The 20,580-nt window shown below is 49.3% G+C and overlaps 1 protein-coding gene across 1 annotated transcript in view; it reads left to right on the forward strand.

The window, feature by feature from the left end:
• Positions 1–20,580, forward strand: part of tnksa (tankyrase, TRF1-interacting ankyrin-related ADP-ribose polymerase a) — a 194,058-nt gene that overhangs the window by 141,356 nt on the left and 32,122 nt on the right. The window contains exons 6-13 of the mRNA XM_020485009.2: positions 14,732–14,826; positions 14,999–15,065; positions 15,805–15,991; positions 16,188–16,309; positions 16,377–16,468; positions 16,573–16,651; positions 19,666–19,837; positions 20,289–20,368. Coding sequence (XP_020340598.1) covers positions 14,732–14,826; positions 14,999–15,065; positions 15,805–15,991; positions 16,188–16,309; positions 16,377–16,468; positions 16,573–16,651; positions 19,666–19,837; positions 20,289–20,368 — 894 coding nt within the window. The remainder of the gene's footprint in view (positions 1–14,731; positions 14,827–14,998; positions 15,066–15,804; positions 15,992–16,187; positions 16,310–16,376; positions 16,469–16,572; positions 16,652–19,665; positions 19,838–20,288; positions 20,369–20,580) is intronic.

A 20,580-nucleotide genomic window follows, 5' to 3' on the forward strand; every position in this document is an offset into this window, starting at 1 on the left:
GTGAATTGAAAGTGCAGCCGATGTTCAAATGCATGATGATCAGCAGGAATGTCACCAGTTTTACCGTGTAGATTGGAATGTCACCAGTTTTACCGTGTAGATTGGAATGTCACCAGTTTTACCGTGTAGATTGGAATGTCACCAGTTTTACCGTGTAGATTGGAATGTCACCAGTTTTACCGTGTAGATTGGAATGTCACCAGTTTTACCTTGCAGATTGGAATGTCACCAGTTTTACCGTGTAGATTGGAATGTCACCAGTTTTACCGTCATATTTGACAACCACCATCAATACCTGTGGAGGGTGTAAGAATTCAAACCACCAGCCGAGGATCAATACTTCTGCCCGTAATTCACATCAAAGCTGAAAGGTGTGTGTGGACACGTTTTACAATAGAATACAATACTCACAAGAATAGTAAACCAACTACAATTCAGAGAAGTGAGGACATTTTGACAGTACTGACTTGTAAAAAGGCTATTTTAGGCAGGTTCCTTCTCGACAAAGGATCAATACTGCTGCTCGTGATTCACATCAAAGCTGAAAGGAGAGTGTGTGTGTGTGGACACATTTTACTATACTTGTGTGTTCCAAAAAGCCTCACTAGAATTGTAAACCAGAGGAGTAAGGACATTTTACCAGTCCTCACTTGTAAAAAGGCCTATTTTAGGGTTAGAATTAGGGTTAGGGGAAAATAGGATTTTGAATGGGAATCAATTGTTGGTCCCCAAAAAGTCCTCAAGTATACTAAAACATAGGTGTGCAAATCTTCAAAAGCAGTCTCCCTCATTACGCTATCCTGCTTGCTTTACCAGGATTTAATTTGGAAGTTTGGATTAAGAGAGAGCGTGTGTGTACGAGAGAGATGCTGAGTGCATGTCTGTGTGAGGCAAGAGGCTGAGAGTGTGTGTTTGATTAGCAGCGATGGGTGCATGGTGTCGGGTGGGTCAGGATGATGGAGAGCCCAGGAGTGCAGGACGTTATTAACGCTGCACAGCTCAACGCGGCAGCTCGCTGGGGAGCATTATTAACACGGCTCTGCATGGCAGCTCGATGGGGAGCATTAATAACACGGCTCTGCACGGCAGCTCACTGGGGAGCATTAATAGCACGGCTCTGCACGGCAGCTCGATGGGGAGCATTAATAACACGGCTCTGCACGGCAGCTCGCTGGGGAGCATTAATAACACGGCTCTGCACGGCAGCTCACTGGGGAGCATTAATAACACTGCTCTGCACGGCAGCTCGATGGGGAGCATTAATAACACGGCTCTGCACGGCAGCTCAATGGGGAGCATTAATAACACGGCTCTGCACGGCAGCTCGATGGGGAGCATTAATAACACGGCTCTGCACGGCAGCTCGATGGGGAGCATTAATAACACGGCTCTGCACGGCAGCTCACTGGGGAGCATTAATAACACGGCTCTGCACGGCAGCTCGATGGGGAGCATTAATAACACGGCTCTGCACGGCAGCTCACTGGGGAGCATTAATAACACGGCTCTGCACGGCAGCTCGATGGGGAGCATTAATAACACGGCTCTGCACGGCAGCTCGATGGGGAGCATTAATAACACAGCTCTGCACGGCAGCTCGATGGGGAGAATTAATAACACGGCTCTGCACGGCAGCTCACTGGGGAGCATTAATAACACGGCTCTGCACGGCAGCTCGATGGGGAGCATTAATAACACGGCTCTGCACGGCAGCTCACTGGGGAGCATTAATAACACGGCTCTGCACGGCAGCTCGATGGGGAGCATTAATAACACGGCTCTGCACGGCAGCTCGATGGGGAGCATTAATAACACGGCTCTGCACGGCAGCTCACTGGGGAGCATTAATAACACGGCTCTGCACGGCAGCTCGATGGGGAGCATTAATAACACGGCTCTGCACGGCAGCTCACTGGGGAGCATTAATAACACGGCTCTGCACGGCAGCTCGATGGGGAGCATTAATAACACGGCTCTGCATGGCAGCTCGATGGGGAGCATTAATAACACGGCTCTGCACGGCAGCTCACTGGGGAGCATTAATAACACAGCTCTGCACGGCAGCTCGATGGGGAGCATTAATAACACGGCTCTGCACGGCAGCTCGATGGGGACCATTAATAACACGGCTCTGCACGGCAGCTCGATGGGGAGCATTAATAACACGGCTCTGCACGGCAGCTCGATGGGGAGCATTAATAACACGGCTCTGCACGGCAGCTCGATGGGGAGCATTAATAACACGGCTCTGCACGGCAGCTCGATGGGGAGCATTAATAACACGGCTCTGCACGGCAGCTCGATGGGGAGCATTAATAACACGGCTCTGCACGGCAGCTCACTGGGGAGCATTAATAACACGGCTCTGCACGGTAGCTCGATGGGGAGCATTATCAAGATTCAGAAAGATTCAGATTCATCAAGATTCAGAAAAAATATCACTTATGGAGTTTTCACCACACCGCAGTGAATCAAACCTCAAATGTTTCACTGAGCCACAAATGTTTCCCCTTTTTCTTTATTCCTCGTTCGTACGTTCTGTAAGAAAGAAGGGATGTGGTAGAGTGCTAATGTAGTGGTATGTGTACTGCATGTCCTCCCTGAGACGGGGTCGTTAATATGGAGTGTTTTGACTCATTTGAACCGTCTGCGAAAGTAGTCAGGCAAGCAAATGGAGGGTTGTTTTTGTTGTGGTTCATAGATAGTTGGTATCACCACTACTGATAAATAAAGTCCATCTTATTTTACTGAGCTGATTTTTCCAGCCATATAGTTTCCAATTAGTACACTCTGTACCAGGGGGAGACTGCACTTCTCAGTTCTCTCTGTGTACTTTGTACAGACTGCCTGTTAGCATCCGACTCACTGAACATACATTTTCCTATTAACATTTTATCACAATAATTATCACTTCTACTCTGCTATCAGCGCAGGTAGGCTCAGATTTTTCTGTTGTGGTAATATTTACTTGACATATGGCGTAAACATAAAGATTATATATAGCTGGTGTGAGTGTTAGAATTGGACTGGGAATAGTCTGCGGCCAAAGCTGAAAGTGTTATTTTCAACCCAATACACACTAGCAACTTTGAATTTTTTCTACTTGGGGATTCTGAAATTCTTTTGACATTTGTGTGGTTCAAATCAGGCACTGATGTCATCGAGCCTCCTCAAGATTCTAAAGAGCAGCTGCTCCGCAGGCGGATGTGATTTCTAGAGCTTCGTTTCTGAAATGCTCTCGATCCATGTTTTGATCATATGATTTTGTAGCGAATTTAGACTGCCTGCTCAGCTCTCTCCGACTACTTCCTGGCCGTGTCTTCTGAGTCCAGCAGTAATGGGAATGGAAGGTGGCAGAGAAGTAGCGTCTGGCACAGCTAATTACAACATCAAAGACCTAAGGATTAGGGAGTCACTCTGTAGCCGTCATCAAAGACCCTTGTTTAAATGTTGAACATATTTCCAGATCAAAAGCTCTGTCTTGGTGTGGGAAGACTAGTTTCGCCCATGGTTAGAATGTCTCTGTCGGTTTACAATGGGAAAACTGACAGTTTTAATGTGGTTATATTATGTTGATGTTTTCTGAATATATATGTAACTCAATGTATCACAATTCCAGTGGGTCAAAAGTTTACATACACTAAGTTGACTGTGCCTTTAAACAGCTTGGAAAATTCCAGAAAATTATGTCATGGCTTTAGAAGCTTCTGATAGGTTAATTGACATCATTTGAGTCAATTGGAGGTGTACCTGTGGATGTATTTCAAGGCCTACCTTCAAACTCAGTGCCTCTTTGCTTGACATCATGGGAAAATCAAAATAAATCAGCCAAGACCTCAGAAAACAAATGGTAGACCTCCACAAGTCTGGTTCATCCTTGGGAGCAATTTCCAAACGCAATTTCCAAACCCCATTATCAGCAACCATCACTCATGTGTTCGCTAATCCAAGTTTATCATTTTAAAAGGCACTTTAATGTGCTTGTCCTCTTGCTCAGTTGTACTCCGGGGCCTCCCACTCCTCTTTCTATTCTGGTTAGAGCCAGTTTGCGCTGTTCTGTGAAGGGAGTAGTACACAGCGTTGTACGAGATCTTCGGTTTCTTGGCAATTTCTCGCATGGAATAGTCTTAATTTCTCAGAATTAGAATAGACTGATGAGTTTCAGAAGAAAGGTCTTTGTTTCTGGCCATTTTGAGCCTGTAATCGAACCCACAAATGCTGATTCTCCAGATACTCAACTCGTCTAAAGGCCAGTTTTATTGCTTCTTTAATCAAAACAACAGTTTTCAGCTGTGCTAACATAATTGCAAAAGGTTATTCTAATGATCAATTAGCCTTTCAAAATTATAAACTTGGATTAGGTAACACAACGTGCCATTGGAACACAGGAGTGATGGTTGCTGATCATGGGCCTCTGTACGCCAATGTAGATATTGTATTAAAAATCTGCCGTTTCTAAGGGACCCCAAACTTTTGAACGGTAGTGTATATATAGGCCTAGGTACCAAGGTGGATTAGTTGTGGCGACTGAAAACAGACAACAATCAAGACAATGAACTATAATGGTTGAGAAACTCAGCAGCACAGTAGAGGTGTATGTAGCCTTTACTATGTAGAAGGCAGAAGAACACAGTCCATAGCAAGTATATAAAGGACGATACAAATCATTAGGAACACCTTTCTAATGGTGCTTCATTTGGGACTCTAAGTACAATCTGTTCGGGAACAGAGATACTAACGTGTTTTCGCAACGAAACATATTTCGTTAAACTGTTAACAGCCCCTATGCGCGCTGGAGAAAGGAATGAAACGGAGCGAGAAGGAGATTGAAGCACATGGTTGTTAGATATTGTGTATAGCTAAATGTTGTGTCATCCAATTCATTATGAAAATATAATCAATTCCCTTTTACTAGGCTATTTAAAATCGCCCTGCACGATCGATGAACCAACTGCATGGCCTAGGGCTTTACGTTCTCTCCCAGTATCGTGGACAGATAGCATAAGATAACCAGTCCATCCAGTATGCATAATAATACAGTCCACACTCAATGGCAGTGACTCCAATTTGTTTCATTTTGGAGTATAGTCTAGACCAATTACCAAAAATATCTTAAATCAATTTTGTTTTTTTGCCATGCGTAATATGCAGTAGGCTATTTATGGTATAATGGCACAATCCTCATTTTAAATCAGGTTATTTTTGGGGCTTTATCTCATAAGCCTATGCATATGGGTGTTTTGAATAAATCATCACCTTAGAAAGCTCTGTCCATTTCGTTTGAAACATAATCCACAATGACAAACCTGCTGTTGAACTTCTTTCTTCAAACTGAGCATCACGTTGAGTTTTAAAAGCATGATACTGTTTTGTTTGATGGGATTTTCAATTGCATTTGGCATCAATGCCAGTGGTAGAGGCACACTAGAACCCTGACTACCAGGCCATTAGGACCTGATGGTTGTTAGCAAGTTGGGTACTACCAAAGCACATCCAACTGTTCCATGGAATTTTACTGCAGTCATGACTCTTGACTGCCGGTGTGGCGGTAATACGGTCACCACAACAGCCCTAGTCAAAGCTTTCACCTGGAATCACCTGGTCAGGCTATCACGGGAAGAGCAGGTGTTCCTAATGGTTTGTATACTCGTTGTGTATTGTGTGAGTCTTCTCTATGTATAGGGGTAGGTAGTGTTGTGTTCTGCCTCATTACCACAGTGTCCTGTGTATATGCAGTAGAAGCAGCACCTCCCATAGGCCTTGAGTCACTATGGGTAATGCCCCTTTAATGATGTTTACATACCTTGCACTGCTCATCCCAGATGTATATACTGTATTTTATACCATATATTGAATCCTATCTATGCCGGTCGGTCATGTCCCATCCATATATTTATATGTACATATTCTTTTTCCATCCCTTTACTTAGATTTGTGTATTAGGTAGTTTTGTGGAATTGTTAGATTACTTGTTAGATATTACCGCACTGTCAGAACAAGAAGCACAAGCATTTCACTACTCTCGCAATAACATCTGCTATCCATGTGTATGTGACCAATACAATTTAATTTGTTTTAGAGGGAGGGCCTGGGCCGTATATCTCAGAGGAGAGGCCTAATGTCCTATTGATCCAGCCCGCCTGCTGCCAGGCAGGGGAAGAGTGGGTTCTCCTCCGATTTGTTTGACCGTTTGTTTTCGCTCTCTCTTTCTCTCTGTTTGGCCAACGTTTGTTTTCGCTCTCTCTTTCTTTCTCTCTGTTTGGCCAACGTTTGTTTTCGCTCTCTCTTTCTCTCTGTTTGGCCAACGTTTGTTTTCGCTCTCTCTTTCTCTCTGTTTGGCCAACGTTTGTTTTCGTTCTCTCTTTCTCTCTGTTTGGCCAACGTTTGTGTTCGCTCTCTCTTTCTCTCAGTTTGACCAACGTTTGTGTTCGCTCTCTCTTTCTCTCTGTTTGACCAACGTTTGTGTTCGCTCTCTCTTTCTCTCTGTTTGGCCAACATTTGTGTTCGCCTGCCTCCCCTCGGACTAGGCTGTTTACTCTATCCAGGACATAAAGACAGTGTCCCTCCCAGGCAGGTGGTGTCCTCCCTCCCTGGGGTTAAGCCTAAGGATGCATAGTTATATGAATGGAGAGAGAGGTTCACTCAGGAAAGCACAGTGCCTCGGCCAAACCTCCAACTGTACCGTTTTCATGGTAGTTATAGCATGCACTGCCACCATGGCAACGACTTACCAGTCACTGTTGGCATGGTTACAGGTTACAATTCTGTGAAAGGAGAGTAAAAGGAATGGAGCTGCTAGGTGCTTACTGATGAAAGTAATATCAAAGTATGTAGTCAGAGCTTTCCTTCAACCCCAGTCCCTCCCTCCCCTCTCACCCTCTCCTCTCTGACCCCCTCATCTCTCCTCTCACACCCGTCCTCCCCTCCTCTCACCCCCGTCCTCCCCTCCTCTCTCCGCTCACCCCAGTCCCTCTCCCCTCCGTCCTCCCATCCGCTCACCCCAGTCCCTCTCCCCTCCGTCCTCCCATCCGCTCACCCCAGTCCCTCTTCTCCCCGCTCACCCCAGTCCCTCTCCCCTCTCACCCCCGCCCTCCTCTCCCCTCTCACTCCCGCCCTCCTCTCACCCCCGCCCTCCTCTCAACCCCGCCCTCCTCTCACCCCCTCCCCTCTCCCCTCTCACCCTAGTCCCTCCTCTCATCCTCTCACCCCCCGCCCTCCTCTCACCCCCTCCCTCCCCCCTCACCCTAGTCCCTCCTCTCACCCCCTCCCTCCTCCCCCCTCACCCTAGTCCCTCCTCTCATCCCCTCCCTCTCTTCTCACCCCAGTCCCTCCTCTCATCCCCTCCCTCCTCCCCCCTCACCCTAGTCCCTCCTCATCCCCTCCCTCTCTTCTCACCCCCTCCCTCCTCTCACCTCCTCCCCCCTCACCCTAGTCCCTCCTCCCATCCCCTCCCTCTCTTCTCACCCCAGTCCCTCCTTTCCTCTTCCCTCTCTTCTCACCCCAGTCCCTCCTCTCATCCCCTCCCTCTCTTCTCACCCCAGTCCCTCCTCTCATCCCCTCCCTCTCTTCTCACCCCAGTCCCTCCTCTCATCCCCTCCCTCTCTTCTCACCCCAGCTCCTCCTCTCATCCCCTCCTCTCCCCTCTCACCCCCGCCCTCCTCTCACCCCCTCCCCTCTCCCCTCTCACCCCAGTCCCTCCTCTCATCCCCTCCTCTCCCCTCTCACCCCCGCCCTCCTCTCACCCCCTCCCCTCTCCCCTCTCACCCTAGTCCCTCCTCTCATCCCCTCCCTCCCCTCTCACCCCCGCCCTCCTCTCACCCCCTCCCTCCTCCCCCCCTCACCCTAGTCCCTCCTCTCATCCCCTCCCTCTCTTCTCACCCCAGTCCCTCTCCCCTCTCACCCCCCGCCCTCCTCTCACCCCCTCCCCTCTCCCCTCTCACCCCCGCCCTCCTCTCACCCCCTCCCTCCTCCCCCCTCACCCTAGTCCCTCCTCTCATCCCCTCCCTCTCTTCTCACCCCAGTCCCTCCTCTCCTCTTCCCTCTGTGAAGCTCTTTGTGACCCTGTGCTGTAGAGAGATGTGTTTACAGGTGCCTGATGTGAGCTTTATTACAGCATCAAAGCCACTGTCCTCGGATTACTGTGATCTTGTAATTAGGAGCAAAACATGTATGTGCTCATGAGTCATCTTTTCATAGAGAGATTTTAATAGTTTGAAGCTGAAACCATTCAGACGTTTTTGTAAAAAGACCCCGCCCCTTCGGGATCTGCTGTTAATCACAGACAAAATGGTTGGTACCAGAACAAATAGACTAATGAAACGGTACAACCCAGACGTCTGTAGCTCAAATCATGCTGGCGAGGCGCTGGGGCTGACTGGGCTAACTGCCAGGTAACAATTCAAAGGACATGGACATATAGTACACACAGATACGTATTCGCCAGGTAGCCTAGTGGTTAGAGCATTGGGGCAGTTAACCCACTGTTCCCCGGGCGCCCAAGACGTGGATGTCGATTAAGGCAGTACGCCGCACCTCAGATTTTTTTTAACCTTTATTTAACTAGGCAAGTCAGTTAAGAACACATTCTTATTTTCAATGACGGCCTAGGAACAGTGGGTTAACTGCCTGTTCAGGGGCAGAACGACAGATTTGTACCTTGTCAGCTCGGGGGTTTGAACTCGCAACCTTCCGGTTACTAGTCCAACGCTCTAACCACTAGGCTACGCTGCCGCCCCTTGATTCAGAGGGGTTGGGTTACATGCGGTAGACACTTTTCAGTTGAATGCATTCAGTTGTACAACTGACTAGGTATCTCCCTTTCCCTTTCTAACCCAGTGGTTCCCAACCTTATTTCAACCGTGGCACACCTTGATGGCATAATAAATTCTGCGGCACACCTAAAATGTCCCCATTTATTTAGTGGTGGTGTCCTCCATCTGATCCATACTGCAAATCATCTGTTTTCTGTGACACATTTTTTTTTTAGCTCCAGTAAAATAGTTTTTTTTTTTTTAACTGAGCTTTAAGACGGGCGGTTTTCTGCATTGTAAAGGTGCAACCATGGACAGAAAGCTCTGTTGTTTTCTACGGCAGAGGCTGTGGTTCAGCTGAGCCTTATCAGACTTGCCTGTGCTAGTGGTTCTCACATGCAAAGTAAAATAATGCTAATTCTTTTGCTCGTGATGTGCGCCCCTCAACTGACAAACAACAACTAGCTGAGCGTACTGGACATGAAACAATGACACAGATGTAACCATGTGCCATCCAATGTATTATCTGAGCGCCACTGGTGCTGCCAATTCCATCTGCATTCTACAGGTCACGTTTATAAGTGAGTTCCAAAAAAAAATCAAGATTAGGAAAGGTTCCGCGGCACACTTGAAAATCTCTCTTCTCTCCCTGACTCACTACAGTACCCATCCCCAAGGGCTGGGAGACAAAAGGTCATCCTGTCACATCCATTTTCTCTCGCGCTCTCTCTTTATTTATTTCTCCAGGTCTACTGGGAAATGGAACAGTGCTTTATACCATCACAGATGTCCCCTTCAAACACTTAAGATTCGGTTTTAAAATGGAAATGCTCTGTGTTATCACAGTGGGGCCTCCGAGACAATATGCTCCAGCAGTTCCTCTAACTATCTGTATCACTTCAGTACATCATGTTCTGAATTCAAACGGTCCTTAATATCCGTAGAGGCAGTACATTATTTGAGGAAGGGAGAGGGTATTGAGTGGACTGTGGTAGTGGACTAGACTCTCTAAATGGAAGCCGGTTTGTAATCATTTCCAGTCCGTTGTTTAACAGAGAGAAGCTTTGTGTCTGAAAGCAGATGGAGCATTACCCTGTCTTGTCCATGAGCTATGTTAGTGATTGCAAAGGGAGCGAGAGGGACCAGTACCTAGTTATTTTTAACAGGATTTGTTATTGTTTATTTCGCAGTAGTGATTGGGTATAAAGCTGGTGGGATGCTCTATCTCTCACTAGGCTGACTCCCCTCCTCCCTACCTCCCCCTCTCCTTATCTCCTCCTCCCCCTCTCCTTTCCTCCTGCCCCTCTGGGGTGACAGATTGATGGGCGGAGCCTAAGCGATTGAGCCCAACCTCAGCTACAGCTGTGTCGCCATGGCGATGCATCCCTGTGCTGCATTGCATTTGTAATATTCCTGGGGCGAGACACACAACCCAATAAAAACAAACTGGCAGACAAGGGAAAACTGTTTGTGAAAAATGCAGCTTTTAGTGCAGACGAAACAGAGTGAAAGAAAGCATTCTGTCAGCATGGTGTGTGAATCCTACCAACACGTTATAGATTAATGGCATGTTGTTACTGGGATAAATAGTCTCTGGTCAAGACAGTGGTATGGGATGCATGTCAAATACTCGCATCATAAACTGTGTTTTGGGTGAATTTCAGTCAGTTTATTTTGTAGATAACTGTTTTGTTATCAGGCTTTCATATAATAGCAGATTTTTTTCCCTTGTAAATTAAGGACGTGCCTGATACTGGTTTCCAGTTCTGAGGATTCTACAATGGCTTTTGTTGTTCTATAGCAGTTTTGTACTGAGATCCACAAAATGACTGTAAGCGTCTGGTAAAGGGCATATTAATACATATGATTCACAGCTGTCATGTTGAAGAGAGGTCTAGTGTTGCATCCTATGATTACTAACATACAACAGCTCTGCTTTGCCACGTTTGACAGGGATGGGACGGAAGGATTCATCCTCCCGTCCAAGCCCCCCGTCCCAGCCTCCCGTCCCCCGTCCAAGCCCCCGGTCCCCCGTCCAAGCCCCCCGTCCCAGCCTCTTGTCCCCGTGCCAGCACCCTATCCCAGCACCCTGTGTCCTGTCCCAGCCCCCCGTCCCCCGTCCAAGCCCCCCGTCCCAGCCTCTTGTCCCCGTGCCAGCACCCTATCCCAGCACCCTGTCCCCTCTCCCAGCCCCCCATCCCAACCTCTTGTCCCCCGTGCCAGAACCCTGTCCCCTGTCCCAGCCCCCGGTCCCAGCCTCTTGTCCCCCGTGCCAGCACCCTATCCCAGCACCCTGTCCCCTGTCCCAGCCCCCCGTCCCAGCCTCTTGTCCCCCATGCCAGCACCCTATCCCAGCACCCTGTCTCCCGTCCCAGCACCATGTCTCTGCCCCCCGTCCCTTCCCCCGTCCCATCCCAGCCCCCCTGTCCCAGCCCCCTTTCCTCCGTCCCATCCATCCCAGACCCCTGTCCCAGCCCCCTTTCCTCCGTCCCATCCCAGCCCCCCTGGCCCAGCCCCCTTTCCCCCATCCCAGCCCCCCTGGCCCAGCCCCCTTTCCTCCGTCCCATCCCAGCCCCCCTGGCCCAGCCCCCTTTCCCTCGTCCCATCCCAGCCCCCCTGGCCCAGCCCCCTTTCCTCCGTCCCATCCCAGCCCCCCTGGCCCAGCCCCCTTTCCCCCGTCCCATCCCAGCCCCCTTTCCTCCGTCCCATCCCAGCCCCTCTGGCCCAGCCCCCTTTCCCCCATCCCAGCCCCCCTGGCCCAGCCCCCTTTCCTCCGTCCCATCCCAGCCCCCCTGGCCCAGCCCCCTTTCCCCCGTCCTATCCCAGCCCCCCTGGCCCAGCCCCCTTTCCTCCGTCCCATCCCAGCCCCCCTGGCCCAGCCCCCTTTCCCCCGTCCCATCCCAGCCCCCTTTCCTCCGTCCCATCCCAGCCCCCCTGGCCCAGCCCCCTTTCCTCCGTCCCATCCCAGCCCCCCTGGCCCGTCCGGCTCACGTAGCCTAGGTTATCTATCTGGGGGTAGAACAGAACAGGGCTGTCTGGTGCCCGGATGCCAGGCCCAACCTTCCCACTGACCAAATGGGCTGGACCGAGTCTCCCTCCTGATATTGCTCAAATGTCATAGAAATGTTATGGTTGCTAATGTCAGTCTCCTGCACCTCTCACCTGACCTCCTGTCTCGAAAGGTTCTAGTGCAGACGCGCTGTTCTGTTCCAAACAACTTATTCAAATGATTAAATACACCTAAAATAAAATACACCTGCTCAATTGAATTTGACATTTTAGATTGAAATCTGCAATGACTTCTTCTAGCTTGGAATACCGACATGATGCTATCATTTTTGTGTTTTTGTGTTCCTTTTTTTGGTTCTGTTTTACTTGTGGTTCTGGCGACATTGTCTATCAGTCGACATCTCAAAAAATGCTGGTAAGTTATTTTCAAACAGCTCTAAGATTGATGCACTCCTTTTGATTACTTTTCTGGGGGATTTTGTTTTATCATTTTATTTTTATTTTTTGCTGACTCCTTGTGCACATTTTGGGACCTTGGCCTTCTTGTTGGTCACATTTCATCCACCCACCAAACCTCCCATTGCTTCCTGGGTTACGGTTATGATTTGGGGTGGAGGGGAGTTTGGGGCAGGATAAAGAACACTGGGATACGAACCCTCTTCTGTGGGTGTTCCTGATTTCACCTTATTGCCTGCTTATTACCGGGGCCAACATACTCCCCCTGTCTGCATCTGCTCCTGTAGTGCCGTACTATGACCTCACCCTGCCATCCTGTAGCTTGTCACACCTTTTATCCTTGATTTGGACTTGGGTCATTGTCTACTTTTGCTGTTGTAATTATAATGTGTATGTTACGAAAGCTTTTTAAATTTATTTTTAGCATTTTGGTACTATTGTCCAGACCAAATAAGAGTTGTAATTTATCTATGGGTGGACAATTTACACAGTTCCTTATTAATTGTGTAATCGGTGGAAAGCAGGAAAATCTTTGTTGTGCACTCTTCATTTTGTCCCGTTATTTTGTTCACTATTCTCCAGTCACATACTTTTTCCTCACCTAGAAAGTGCATCTGAAAGGGGCTGAGGTCCAGCTTTTTCGTGCTACCTCTTTATTCACTGTCTGGCTGTGACATTTTGATTTATCCACTCAACGCACGGCCGCTAGACTAACTCCTGTCTCTGATATCCACTCAACGCACGGTCGCTAGACTAACTCCTGTCTCTGATACCCACTCAACGCACGGTCGCTAGACTAACTCCTGTCTCTGATACCCACTCAACGCACGGTCGCTAGACTAACTCCTGTCTCTGATACCCACTCAACGCACGGTCGCTAGACTAACTCCTGTCTCTGATACCCACTCAACGCACGGTCGCTAGACTAACTCCTGTCTCTGATACCCACTCAACGCACGGTCGCTAGACTAACTCCTGTCTCTGATACCCACTCAACGCACGGTCGCTAGACTAACTCCTGTCTCTGATACCCACTCAACGCACTGTCGCTAGACTAACTCCTGTCTCTGATACCCACTCAACGCACGGTCGCTAGACTAACTCCTGTCTCTGATACCCACTCAACGTACGGTCGCTAGACTAACTCCTGTCTCTGATACCCACTCAACGCACGGTCGCTAGACTAACTCCTGTCTCTGATACCCACTCAACGCACGGTCGCTAGACTAACTCCTGTCTCTGATACCCACTCAACGCACGGTCGCTAGACTAACTCCTGTCTCTGATATCCACTCAACGCACGGTCGCTAGACTAACTCCTGTCTCTGATACCCACTCAACCCACGGTCGCTAGACTAACTCCTGTCTCTGATATCCACTCAACGCACAGTCGCTAGACTAACTCCTGTCTCTGATACCCACTCAACGCACGGTCGCTAGACTAACTCCTGTCTCTGAGTTACAGTGATGCTCCACTAGTCATCTGTGTGTTCTGTTGATAGAACTCCACTACTGCTGTCTCTTCCATGATGCTTCCTTTTCTTTTCAGCTCCTCCTTAAGTTTGTTGTATTGTCTGCGTTTGCTCGAAATCAGTCACTGCCTCTTCACAACAAACGTAGCAAGCTAAATTTCATGATTTTCCAGAATCACAGTTGTAGGACAGTCCAACAAACTGGCACCAAAGCACCAATTTCCTGTGTTGTGTTGGCAGCAGCCATTGTTCTAGTGCTTCACTACTTGACTGTTGACTAACGTGTCGAGCACTCTGCTCAAAGCAGAAACAGCTGAGAGAGGCTTTCACATGGCTGCTACGAGGGAAGCCACTCTGCTCAAAGCAGAAACAGCTGAGAGAGGCTTTCACATGGCTGCTACGAGGGAAGCCACTCTGCTCAAAGCAGAAACAGCTGAGAGAGGCTTTCACATGGCTGCTACGAGGGAAGCCACTCTGCTCAAAGCAGAAACAGCTGAGAGAGGCTTTCACATGGCTGCTACGAGGGAAGCCACTCTGCTCAAAGCAGAAACAGCTGAGAGAGGCTTTCACATGGCTGCTACGAGGGAAGCCACTCTGCTCAAAGCAGAAACAGCTAGTGCGAGTAGATGTGAAAGGATATGTAAGCAGTGCAGTCATATAGCCAAGGCTAGCCCACTGGGGTTTCACCTGAAGTGTTAACTATAATGATCACAATGATATTTTCCTCCCAGATCAGCTCTTTGTATTGCTGATTCTGGTTCTGAGCTCATTGTAGTTCTGTTTCAGTGAACCACCTCCTGGTAAATGTTCCATCCTCCTGAGTCCATTCCTCCCTCTCTGAGATCTCCTATCAACCTCTCTCCCCAGAGACACACACTCATATATAGGCTACCACTGAGGAGCGGTGCTAACGCGCTATAGGTGTGGTCATGGGCATCCACCTCCTGCTCTTGCCCAGTAGGGGGTGTTTTGTTAGGTAGAAAGTGTCATCTCAGATTTCCTTGTCTTATTCTAATTATTCTCTCTCTCTTTTCTCCTCTGTAGTCCACCCCTCTCCACCTGGCTGCAGGGTACAACCGGGTCAGAATAGTCCAGCTCCTACTACAGCACGGTGCCGACGTACATGCAAAGGACAAAGGGTAAGTGTGTTTGTTGTTTGCTATGTGTCGTGTCCCCCCCAATGTTTTTGAAATGTTGAGTTCACACTTCATTGACCTCCTTACCTAACTAACTGAGCTGTTCATTACACAGATATACAAAGTCTGTTTCGTATGTGAATGAATGTTGTCTATGTGTGCCTCTCACCCTCAGGGGTCTGGTTCCTCTCCATAATGCCTGTTCCTATGGTCACTACGAAGTGACAGAGCTGCTGCTGAAGGTAAGAAATGCAGCATTTCTAGTCGCCTCTGCTGCTTTGTGTGTGTCCTGGCGTGGCTGTTGAACTCAGTTGGTAGAGCATGATGCTAGCAACGCCAGGACAGTGGGTTTGGTTCCTGGGACCACCCATACTTAAAATGTAGGCACGCATGACTGTAAGTTGCTTTGGATAAAAGCCTCTGTTAAATGGCATATATTATGAAAGTGAGAATCCTTTAGCTCAGAGGCTGTAGAGCCCTCAAATTAAACTCTGGACCACGAAGCCAGTTCCACTGCTTTTTTTCTCCATTGTTCCCCTCAAACCAGGGACTGATTTTAGCCCTCATAATCAGGTTGAACAGGAAACCAGCAGGCTCCGGACCTCGTAGGGTCAGAGTTGAATAGCTCTTGTATAGTGGGTCCTGAGAAAGACCTTATTTTATCAGGTGTTTTCAGAGGGATTCGTAGCAGCTCTGTCACTGTCTGAAAAACCTGTCTGGGTTCCTTTGACAGAACACTCAGACTTTTTTCACTTCTTGTCTGAGTTGGTCTTTAAGTCTCAAGACTGGCTGGCTAGTCTACAGGAAGCCCTCATCACTCACCTGATGTTTGATGTCCGATATCATGTCAGTGCTGCGGTAACACCTGAGCCGTAACGCCTCAATGAAAAGTTCAGCGAAATCTTTGCTCTTATTGGACTCGTTTCAAAAAACATTTTCACCTACCTGCCACTTTCTAACACCCCTCTCTGTTTCCTGTAGCACGGAGCGTGTGTTAATGCCATGGACCTGTGGCAATTCACCCCTCTCCACGAAGCTGCCTCGAAGAACCGCGTGGAGGTGTGTTCCCTGCTGCTGAGCCACGGGGCTGACCCCTCCCTGGTCAACTGTCACGGGAAGAGTGCTGTGGACATGGCCCCCACCCCAGAGCTCAAAGAGAGACTCACCTGTGAGAACAGCATCTTCTCTCACACACTGACACACAAACACACACACTGTCACACAGGCCCACACAATACACTCACATGCATACCAACATGGTCACACTGGTATTATAGTTTGTCCCTCCAATAAAATGTTTTGCGTTGTGTGTGTAACTGTTTGGATGACATTGTCTTTCTCTCCGCCCTGTGTGTGTTCTGTAGATGAGTTTAAGGGTCACTCTCTGCTCCAGGCAGCGAGGGAGGCAGACATGGCCAAGGCCAAGAAGACCCTTGCTCTAGAGATTATCAACTTCAAACACCCACAGACCCACGAGACGGCACTGGTAAGACACACACACTACACACACCACACAGGGCTACAGTGTTAAATGAACTCCTCTTGTGTTGTAGCACTGTTCAGTGGCCTCTCCTCACCCCAAGCGGAAGCAGGTCACAGAGCTGCTGTTACGTAAAGGTGCCAACGTCAACGAGAAGAACAAGGAGTGAGTGTCTTCCTGTTTACCTGACCTCTGTCTGACCTCATCCCCTAACCACTTATGTCATGACTATGTGGACTCAAACCTGTGGGTGCGTTTTGTCGCTGCAGCTTCATGACTCCCCTACATGTGGCTGCTGAGAGGGCACACAATGACATCATGGAGGTGTTGCAGAAACATGGAGCAAAGGTACAGTATTTACCTCACCCATCCATCCCTTCACCCATCCATCCCTTCACCCATCCTCACCCATCCATCCATCCCTTCACCCATCCATCCCTTCACCCATCCATCCCTTCACCCATTCATCCCTTCACCCATCCTCACCCATCCATCCATCCCTTCACCCATCCATCCCTCCATCCATCCCTTCACCCATCCTCACCCATCCATCCCTTCACCCATCCTCACCCATCCATCCCTTCACCCATCCTCACCCATCCATCCCTTCATCCATCCTCACCCATCCATCCCTTCATCCATCCCTTCACCCATCCTCACCCACCCATCCATCCCTTCACCCATCCTCACCCATCCATCCATCCCTTCACCCATCCTCACCCATCCATCCCTTCATCCATCCCTTCACCCATCCTCACCCACCCATCCATTCCTTCACCCATCCTCACCCATCCATCCATCCCTTCACCCACCCATCTATCCCTTCACCCATCCTCACCCATCCATCCCTTCACCCATCCTCACCCATCCATCCATCCCTTCACCCATCCTCACCCATCCATCCCTTCACCCATCCATCCATCCCTTCACCCATCCATCCATCCCTTCACCCATCCATCCATCCCTTCACCCATCCATCCATCCCTTCACCCATCCTCACCCATCCATCGCTTCTCCTATCCTCATCCATCCATCCCTTCACCCAGCCATCCATCCCTTCACCCATCCTCACCCATCCATCCATCCCTTCACCCATCCTCACCCATCCCTTCACCCATCCTCACCCATCCTCACCCATCCATCCCTTCATCCATCCCTTAACCCATCCTCACCCACCCATCCGTCCCTTCACCCATCCATCCCTTCACCCACCCATCCATCCCTTCACCCATCCTCACCCATCCATCCCTTCACCCACCCATCCATCCCTTCACCCATCCTCACCCATCCATCCCTTCACCCATCCATCCATCCCTTCACCCATCCATCCATCCCTTCACCCATCCTCACCCATCCCTTCACCCATCCTCACCCATCCATCCCTTCATCCATCCCTTAACCCATCCTCACCCACCCATCCGTCCCTTCACCCATCCATCCCTTCACCCACCCATCCATCCCTTCACCCACCCATCCATCCCTTCACCCATCCTCACCCATCCATCCCTTCACCCACCCATCCATCCCTTCACCCATCCTCACCCATCCATCCCTTCACCCATCCATCCATCCCTTCACCCATCCTCACCCATCCATCCATCCATCCCTTCACCCATCCTCACCCATCCATCCCTTCGCCCATCCTCATCCATCCATCCATCCCTTCACCCACCCATCCATCTCCTCACCCATCCATCCCTTCACCCATCCTCACCCATCCATCCATCCATTCACCCATCCTCACCCATCCATCCCTTCACCCATCCATCCCTTCACCCATCCTCATCCATCCATCCCTTCTCCTATCCTCATCCATCCATCCCTTCACCCATCCATCCATCCATCCCTTCCTTCACCCATCCTCACCCATCCCTTCACCCATCCTCACCCATCCCTTTAACAATCCTCACCCATCCATCCCTTCACCCAGACGGGCAGGTTCAATGGAAACACCTAATCTGAGTGTAAATCTGAGCCATTTGATTGAACCCAAACCCTGGGAGGCATGATGTTTCTCTAACTAACTACCCAAAGACAGAGAGTTTTGTCTTCCCAGTGTCAGGTGGCAATATGAAGTCACCTGTTTTGGAGCTGAATCGCGTATAGTATTACTTAACGCACCAACAGTCCGGACAACGGGAAAAGACTGTCTGGTTCTGAGAGCTCCATCAGATAAGAATGACCTAATGGATGGAGTGTTCAGAGCCTGCCATTCCCCCTGAAGATCTCACCTTAACAGGCTTAACTCTGATGCAGGCCTGGGGCAAGACACACACCAGGTGTACACTGTTTAAAGCCAGACAGCCACTAAAGAGAATCCTCTTGATATCTTTCCTTGATAGATTTATTTCAATAGTGTCAGTGTTGTATGTTTTATATTGCTTTCTAAAGAAACACGGCCGAGACAGACATGAGAGGCTCTGTGGTGCTTTTGACAGCAGCGTTCGTTGAGCAGCTATCCAGAAAAGAGAAGCCTCTACACACAGTGGTCCTTTAACTGTCATGTCTGGCTTGTCCTTCCAAAGTCATGAGTGCAGGTAGCTATCCCCCACAGAGACCCAGCACTAGTTAGCTGGGTAGGGAGCATGACAGAGGGAACAGACATCCAAAGTAAACAGTATTCACCTCAGCCATCCATCCCTTCAGCCATTCACCCATCCTCAGCCATCCATCCATTCACCCATCCTCAGCCATCCATCCCTTCACCCATCCTCAGCCATCCATCCCTTCAGCCATCCTCAGCCATACATACCTTCACCCATCCTCAGCCATACATACCTTCAGCCATCCTCAGCCATACATACCTTCACCCATCCTCAGCCACCCATCTTCAGCCATCCATCCCTTCAGCCATCCTCAGCCATACATCCTCAGCCATACATCCCTTCAGCCATCTAAAGTAAACAGCAGCACGTGCCTGACTGCCTGCCTGGCTGGCTGAGCAGTTAACACAGTCAAGCAGTGCCTAGTATTGGAGTTTTGCTGCTGTGCTCAGATCAGTGTGTCTGTGGGGAGCAGGGCTGTGCTGTGTTGTTCTAAGCAGAGCCTCCCCTTTCATTGGAGTTGAATCAAATGAGGACATCCCAGGAGCTAAGAGAAACGGAGATGGTGCTGAATAAATAAGTCTGTCAGGAAGCAAACTTAGACATGCATGCTCTTATAGACACATACATTTACATATGCAGTATACCTCCCAAAAACGCTCACACACACACACAAAATGGATGTGCACGCAAACACACTCCCGTTCCTGCTCGGGGCTGATAGAGCTTTAGCAGCCTTAGGGCTCAGCTGGGGAAAATTCACTCACAGCACAGCTCAATCCCCACAACCCCTCTCCTCACTCATTCCCTGTCTCCCAGATAAATGCACTGGACACCCTGGGGCAGACAGCCCTGCACCGTGCTGCCATGGCAGGACACCTCCAGACCTGCAGACTGCTGCTGAGCTACGGCGCAGACGCCTCCATCCTCTCACTACAGGGATTCACCGCCTCACAGATGGGCAACGAGGCCGTGCAGCAGATACTCAGTGGTACGGACAGACAACAGGGAGAGAAGGAGAGAGACAGCAAGAGAGAGAATATATGTGTGTGCCTGACAGCTCTGAATATGTGTGGGTCAGTGGAGGCTGCTGAGGGGAGGACGGCTCATAATAATGTCTGGAAAGGAACTAATGGAACGGCATCAAACAGATAGAACCCACATGTTTGATGTATTTGATACCATTCCACTGATTTCTCCAGTCATTACCACTAGCCTGCCCTCCCCAATTATGGTGCCACCAACCACCTGTGGTGTGGGTTTGTGTTTATTTACCTTTATCTCCTCTCCATTCTATTCAGACAGTCTTTGTCGGTTCCATCGCTGTGTCTTCCATGGAAAGCGACTGTGCAGTGACAGAGTGACCATTCTGCTGGCTGGGGTTGTGTTGTTACACTGAGACACTGGTTGGTGATTATGTGATGTTCTTTTTTCTTGCCCAGAAAATGTACCTGTGAGGAACTCTGATGTAGACTATCAACTCCTGGAGGCAGCTAAAGCTGGAGATCTGGACACTGTGAAGGTAGGATTCTCATTTAAGTGTGTGTGCGTGCGTCTGTGTGGTCCTTACTCGCTGGCATAGCTAGCTGACTCACAAGAAAAAGAAGGCTAATACACGACATGCACAGGACCCGTTGATATGGAAACTGTTATTGGCTTTTCTACTACTCTTTGTCTTGGTATGTGAACTCACTGGACTGCATCACCTTCAACTCCCAACCTGCATTCAGGGGT

The sequence above is a fragment of the Oncorhynchus kisutch genome, linkage group LG6, assembly GCF_002021735.2.
Source record: "Oncorhynchus kisutch isolate 150728-3 linkage group LG6, Okis_V2, whole genome shotgun sequence".
NCBI classification, from domain to species: domain Eukaryota; kingdom Metazoa; phylum Chordata; class Actinopteri; order Salmoniformes; family Salmonidae; genus Oncorhynchus; species Oncorhynchus kisutch.